Source organism: Pyrus communis, chromosome 17 (genome assembly GCF_963583255.1).
Source record: "Pyrus communis chromosome 17, drPyrComm1.1, whole genome shotgun sequence".
NCBI classification, from domain to species: Eukaryota; Viridiplantae; Streptophyta; class Magnoliopsida; order Rosales; family Rosaceae; genus Pyrus; species Pyrus communis.
Window position 1 is genome coordinate 4,207,904 of NC_084819.1, and position 7,675 is coordinate 4,215,578.

At 37.5% G+C, this 7,675-nt stretch overlaps 1 protein-coding gene across 1 annotated transcript; it reads right to left on the reverse strand.

The window, feature by feature from the left end:
- Nucleotides 1-4,091: 4,091 nt before the first annotated feature.
- Nucleotides 4,092-5,954, reverse strand: LOC137723278 (uncharacterized). Its single transcript, XM_068462434.1, has one exon. It carries the CDS (start codon nucleotides 5,952-5,954, stop codon nucleotides 4,092-4,094), a length of 1,863 nt encoding a protein of 620 aa, XP_068318535.1.
- Between the last annotated feature and the right edge of the window lie 1,721 nt (nucleotides 5,955-7,675).

Sequence of the window (7,675 nt, forward strand, 5' to 3'; positions counted from 1 at the left end):
AAGAAAATACATCTCACCATCTCCCATTCCCACTAAGTCACTAATCCAATCATTTTTCTTTTTATCTTACAAAGGCATTTGTTTGACCAAACCATGTATACATAACATCTTAGGAAGGCTGCAAACCAAAAGAAAAAATCGAATAATATTTATCCAAAAAGAGTATGAAACGTTCCAAAATATTCCGGTTTTTTATATTTATTTACAAAAATCATATTTTGCAATCAAGTTTTGTATTTTATTGTTAATTTTGAATGCAATTTGTTTATTGTTTTTATGTTAATCATACACTTATATATTAAAAATGAAAAGCATATATGGCAAAATAAAATGAACTTATATATAAGCATATACGGTATACCAAATATTGAGAAATAACAATAAATTTGCAAGTATGAAAAGGTTTGAAAATATTAAAAAACTTGTAAAAGAAATGAATTTCTAAATCATGTTTCAAAATTTCCGAGATTACTCCGAATTTGAATATTCTAAAACTTTCGAATTTGAAAATTGTGATCCAATCTAACTTAATTCTACAATTTAAAAAAAAAAAAAATTTGAAAACATTGTGTTACCAATTCGTCCGTCTGACAATCACCCCCAACTGATTGAACTCAATCAAACTACCCAATAACACAGTCAATTAACTTTCCAAAGAGGCCGAAATGTCTCTGTGAGTCTTCCTAACCCCTCAAAAGGATAGACTGCTGTGACGAAGCTACCAGCTGATTCCCTTTTAAAAATAAAAAATAAAATTACCTTTCTAGGCTTGGAGCTCAACTCATCTATGCGAACTCTTTATTTTTAAAATTCGAATGTAAGATCTCTCACTTACAAATAAAGAGGAATACTACTAGACTGTAATACTAAATGACTGTTATAATGCATTACATACTCTAATATTCATTTACCATAAATGTATCGTGTTTGCATCGTATGAAATAATCCTAAACTTAAACCCAATTTGTTAACCTCCAATACCTATAATTTATCATGCAAAATCTTATCATTTTATTGTTGTATATTACTATCACATCAACTTCTGACATAGATGCATTCAATCTACGAAAATCAAAATTCACTTTGAAATTTGAAAATTAATTTGGTACATGAAATAATTTACCAAACAAAGATTCAGTAAAAAGTGACTACAAATACAACCAAAGGGTAAATAATGTATGAGAACCAATACATCCTAAAATACACCTTGTATACAGTCAGAGGAAGAAACAATGATAATACACATCTCGTGCAACTGAAGCCAATAACACAACGAAGGAACAACAACAGTAGTGAGACTGGCTTTCTCGAAAATCAGCCGGCCTTCTGAGCAAAACTTACCGGGATATAGCTTCTGTATCTGCTCCATAAAACGGGGTAAAAGCTAACGTTCATTTGAGCACGAACCATCTTGGCAATCCCATGACATGGTCCATTTTGATCTCTCCTCGGTAAGGATTCCACAGTAACTTTCGAGTTATTGCAGGAGGGGCTAATCCAGGAATATCTGGAATGTTCTTGTTGTTTGGATGAACATGCTGAAATTCAAGATTAAAAATGCTATGGGAATTTTTCTAATATATTTGATATTATTTATACAAAGATCATTCACAATAATTGGATTAAATCTTAAATTTTAAGCTTTGAAACCCTCAAAGCTTTTCTAAAAATTGGGCTAAAATAAGGGATGGAAAGAAAAATTGGTTTTGAGCTAGACTCTACCCAAAATTTGAGCCAGGAATCAAAAAGTGGCCCGTTAATGCGCTTAAACACGCATGTCTTGTGCCCACTCTCACCGCACTAACTCACCAAACTAGCCTGTACATGACAAAGCTACAGCGGTTGGGACCCATTGTTGACAGTTTTGTCGAACACCTTTTCAGATGCCAACTGTTACTTCTTGATCGTTCAACTATCATAATTGGACTTGATCCAATGGTTCATATTCAAAAACAAACAAAAAAAAAATCTTTTATAATTGGGTTAAGCCACAATAAGCTAGTAATAATGTGGTTCAAATTCGTTTTTGACGAGAATTGAATCTAAGACATCTCCCTTACAAGTAAAAAAGAATACTACTAGACCGTAGTACTAAATAACATGTATTTGTTAAAATCCACAAAAATTCACTTTACTCATTTAATTCTTCCATTTTTTTTCTTCCTACCTGCTACCACTATTTATTTTCATTTCCAAATTTTCATGATGCCAAACGATGGTATTAGACAACCTAATTGGTCAATGATGAAGATAAAAAGGAGTTGTGGTGAAAGTCGTTGACAAGAATGGGTTGGTTGTGTTATTTTTCATTATTTATCGGAATTTAAATTTGGAGATTAAATGTTCCTAAGTTGAGAATTATTACCTCAAAATGAATTAGATGCCATGCACATGAGGCTAAATTAAATGGTGTAGTCAAACTCGGATTTGAGAGGATTTTAAAAGACTTTAAAATCCTAGTGTAGTCAATTAAAAGATTTTAAAGGATTTTAGAATCCATTCAAATCTAGGTGTAGTCAATTAAAAGATTTTAAATGATTTTAAAATTCATTCAAATCTAAGTGTATTCAAAAATTAAGATTTTGGAGGATTTCAATAAGTTGTGGATTTTGTGGGATTTGAGAGCTATAACCAAGACCAAAAAGAATCCAATCCCACTCCTAGGATTTCAAATCCTTCCACCACAATCTACCACAATTCATTCAAATTCTTTAAAATCCATATTAATTTTATAAGAGTCTTTAATCCTCTTAATTCCTATAAAATCTATCATTTTTAAAATCCTTTAAAATCTTAGTTTGACTACACCCCCTTAGATGAGAAAATTGTAACAATGGTCTCTCAACTTTAACCTTAATAGGAGAAATGATTCCTCAACTTTAGCTCAATTGAAACAATAGTTCTTCAACTTTAACCCAATTTTAGTAATGTTCTTCCAACATGGCTCATTTTAATGGAAGTTCTGATGGAGTTGACGAAAAAAACCATAGTTATACATTTTGGTTAGTTAAGGGACAAATGGTAACATATTTTTAATTGAGAGAACATCGTTCCAATTGGATTAAAGTTGTGGTACCATTATAACTTAAATGAGATAAACCACACCAGTAAAAGCAATTTACATTGTAACAGCATCGTCGGCATCCTGTCGATGTTGAGATTTTGTTTGAACTGTTTAATTTGAGATGTAGATACCCTCCTTGGCAAAAGTCTCCTTGAATTGCAGATTTGTGATGGCACAAAATAATAAGTAGGTGATTAACTAACTTGTAGATAATCGTGCTAATATGACAGTAAGTACCAGAAAGAAAAAACACGATGAACCAACCCCGGAGTTGAGCACAAGTTCTCAAACACAACAAACTCGTATTCTAAATCCCATTGCAGCTGAGCAAAATATAGCGTCAAGGAATTATCCGAAGATCGCTTAACCGTAGCAAGAGCACTCTCAGGGAACAATCTCATTCTTTTTCTGTCCAGGAGTCCATTTCTATCTCTTTCTCTTGTATTACTTCTAGCTAGAACTGAATGCGGAAAATATGGGAAAGCATCTCGTGATGTATTTAACCAAAAAAGTTGTGATGCTTCCACATTCTCAAGTGATTTAGACCCTTTTGTACGTACATCTAATTCCCATTCCGTTTGAAGATCGAAGGGAAGCTATACGAAACAAATGGCAATGGCTTCGTTTCCTCTGAATGAATGAGCTTAATTAAAAACCGAATAACAAATGGCAAAGGCTCCTTAACTAATTTGGTCCAAACTTGTAACAAAGAAAGGAATAACATCCCTAACTAAAGATTATAAGTAAAATTAAAAACTGAATAATAAGCTTAATTTCAGTAAATGAATCCATAATACTCAATCATCCATATATTATAATTTAGGGGATACTCAAATACATAATATATCAAATAGTTTTCAAATTCAGAGCAGAAAATTCTGGTAGCTAGCAAGCAAAGAAACAACTAAGAGGGAGAGATCAGGAAATTATGTCAAGTAAGAGATGATGAATGCGAACGGAACATAGAGCATCAACCCAATGACAATGCCAAGTTGCCAACAGAGTCCACGATGAGCAAGTGAGCAAATCAATCCACAACAGCAAGAGCTTGAAACTGTTCGTCCGAGAAGGCTGCTTCCATGACATGGTGCAGGCCAATATCCCCACCATTCTCCAAGAAGGACCTGACCAAATCATTAGACCAGCCACGCAATAGCGTCACCCCTGGACGAGGCAAAGCGATGGAAGGCATTTCCCAGCACCAAATATCCCAAAACAGAATGTGAGGCACCGCATCATCCCCATACCCTTTGTCCTTAAACATGGTTCTTATGGCCTCGTACTGAGTCTCCCAGGCCGCGCCATCAAAAAAATCAGAGCCCATGTTGTCGTTGAAGATAAAGAGCTTTTGGATCATCTGATCTGGCTTCAAATTCTCATTGACAGTCACTTGGAGAATCAAATCAAACACCTTTGGCAAATGAACTACCAGGCAGCCGTCCATTCCCATCAAAAAAGATAATTTAGACCTTAGGCCATCGTTGCAGGGTACTGAATACAGATGAGGAAGACGAAATAACAGAGCGTGGTCGTCCCCGGCAGCAGCCGGAAGAGGAGCGGAACTGATCAGCTTTCCTTTCCAGGCCGGCTCTTCATTCAGTTCACTCACAAAAAGTCCCAAACTCGCCGTCAATTCCCTAGCCCCGCCCATAATTCTGTCCATGTTACATACAGCGAAGCAGTTTCTGAATTTGCCACCCTCCTTGTGCTTGCGCAGCAATGCATTCCACTGAAGCTCAGCCGCCTCCCCAACATTCGCATCTTGCAAATATCGTATGATAAAATGTGGAAGCAAAGCATCGGGCTCTATGAAGCAGCTTAAATTGCCTTTGCTTGCTGTTGCTGCTGAGGCTTTCACCTGCTCCAAATATTTAATATCCACACCCCACCGTCTCGGGTTGAACCTGCCCTGACGCTTGTAGTACTTCTGCAAGGGCACCAAGAACTCCTTCCTCAGCCGCTCCCACTGATCATCCTCCTTTGATGATTGATCTGGTTGTTGCGATTGTGACACCAAAGGGAAGAACCGCCTGGCAGTGCTTTCGCGAAGCGCAATGGCGCGGAGGGCATGGGCGTCGGAGGGGAATGTGGTGAGGAAACAGTCTGCGGCCTCGGAGACGTAGAGATCAGCAAAAGCATCAGCATCAATAGGACGTATAACAGAATCATGTTCCTGAGAATCATCCTCGTCATGATCGTCGTCATCAGTTAAATAATCAGAAGGCTTGAGTTCCAGCTTGTTCTGCTGCATCTTTTGAATATCGGACTTGAGCCGCTCCACGAAAATATCCATAGCGCGGTCGTGCAAGGACTTGTAATGCGGATCGCGGTCGTATCTCTGGCGGTGTTTCTCCTCCATCTCCTCCACCTCCGTCTCTTGCTGGCCCTGCGGAAGGAGAAGGCTGTAGAGAATCTCGACAATGGAGTACAATCCCCCGAAAGAGTCAAGGTTATGCGCCAGAGTTCTGGGGTGGTTGCGGTGGAGCCAAGACGTGGCCGCGGACGAGGCTTCCGGATAGAAGTGATTTGTGGAGAGGTTGGAGATAAGCTTGAGGGTGGTGAGGGGGTTGTGGGACCAGGCGAGTGGGAGCTGTTGCTCGAGAGAGTTGATGAGGGCAGTGTCAGTGTGGGAAGTATGGGCGGCAGATTCTGGTGGTGGTGGTCGCACCTTGAAAAAAATATCGAGGCACGGGTCACTGTAGGAGGAGGAGGAGTAGGAGGAAGCCATAATCTGAGGCTTAGCGGCGGCGTCGGCCACCTTGGACGCTATGAATCTTGTTGCGAGGTGGAATTGCGGAGGAGGAGCGACACCAACCACCCTTGTCAGTGCAGGAAAAGAAACAATGCTGCCTGGTGTTGCTAATTTCAGAACCCTGGCCAGATTCTTCATCTCTAAATCTCAAATTCAAATTATGTCCCCCTCTGTTGGGTGGCGGTTGGAGTAGGAATTGTGGATCTTTATTTGTTGGAGAAGAAGATATGAGGATATAAATTGGGTCCGGGATTATAATTCTCATGATTATTTATCCTTGTTTTGCAAGTAATACGATTAATAATGTATTAGGATTTATAAAAATCACAGTTTTAATAGAATTAGAACTGCAACCGTCTTTCACTTTTTAACAAAAACTACAACAACAAAACCTTATTGATCCTTCTAAATCACAGTTTTCCTTTTTTTTTTGTTTGTAATTTTCTAGTTAGTAATTTTCTGTTTCGTTTTACAAAACCATTTAATTTATAAATAATATTAAAAGAGCGTGTGAAAATTTTTGATCCCTCACCTCAGCCGAGTTGATAAATATCTTTTGCTCAATACGTAATTAAGATTGTTTGTTCAATTTATTGGAGCTGAATACGTAATTAAGATTGTTTGTTCAATTTATTAGAGCTGAGCAGTGTGCCATACCTAGTTTCTTTGGTTTAAAATTGTCAAGCAGCTCATGCTGCCCTGGTTCCACGCTTGTTAAAGCTTTTAGTTTGAAGCAAGCAGCATTAGCGACAGGGTTTAAGGTGTTTGAGTTTAATATCAAGTAAGAGTGCTATTTTTAGATTCTGAAATTCTAGAGCCATAGGAGAGAGAATTTCCAAGATGCAAACTCCCTTTGCGACCTTGCCTCTGAGGAGCATGGTTGGAAAGTTGAAATTTTAATAAATGATGACAAGGCAACGAGAGGAGAAGGAAGAAGTCCTAAGGCAAGCAGCATTAGCGACAGGGTTTCAGGTGTTTGAGTTTAATATAATAGCACTCTTACTTGATATTAAACTCAAACACCTTAAACTCCTGCTTGCCTTAGGACTTCTTCCTTCTCTTCTCGTTACCAGAGTTGTCATCATTTATTAAAACTTAACTTTCCAACCATGCTCTCCAGAGGCAAGGTTGCAGAGGGCTTGCATCTCGGAAATTCTCAACGACAACTTTCTTATGGCTCTAGAGTTGCAGAATCAACTATTTTGTTATTACTCAAGAGGCTTGTCACCTCTCTCTCCAATGGAAGGGAATCATTTCTTGTCTTGATAACATCTCGGAGCGCCTTCAGTGAAGAGGGGAAAAACGATCGGTATAAATAGACAGCCATGGAATTCAATTTGGTTTTGGAGGGTAGAGATTGAGCTGAAGTTGAAAGTCATGCAATTACAATGCCATTTCTTGTCATGAACTTATCCTCGCAATGCAACTCGAATGATACCTTGCAAAAGACTTTTTTTATTGGGCTAATTAGGCATGCAATTACAAGGTGTCATGAACATATCCTCACAATGCAACTGACATGATAAAATTTCACAAATTTATCTATATATTCATAAACTTACATGAAAAATACAATATATATATATATATATATATATATATATCCCACTAATATTAGGGAATCACAAAAGGACTTTCTTTTTATACTCTTAGCCTCTTAGGGCTCTTTTGGTGGGCTAGATAGGAATAGGCATCAAGGATAGGTTGGGCTTTGTAAAACAATACTTGTAATCTATGTAATAGGATAAGTTAAATAGTCCACTTTATTCTAGATTCATAACTCATCATGTATAATCTAGTTTATCTCACAGTTTGATATAATAAACAACGGAGTGAACTCAATTCCATTTTAATTGGTC

Coding starts and splice junctions, on each gene's coding strand:
- LOC137723278 (XM_068462434.1), bottom strand. CDS start 5,954: ATGAAGAATCTGGCCAGGGTTCTGAAATTAGCAACACCAGGCAGCATT.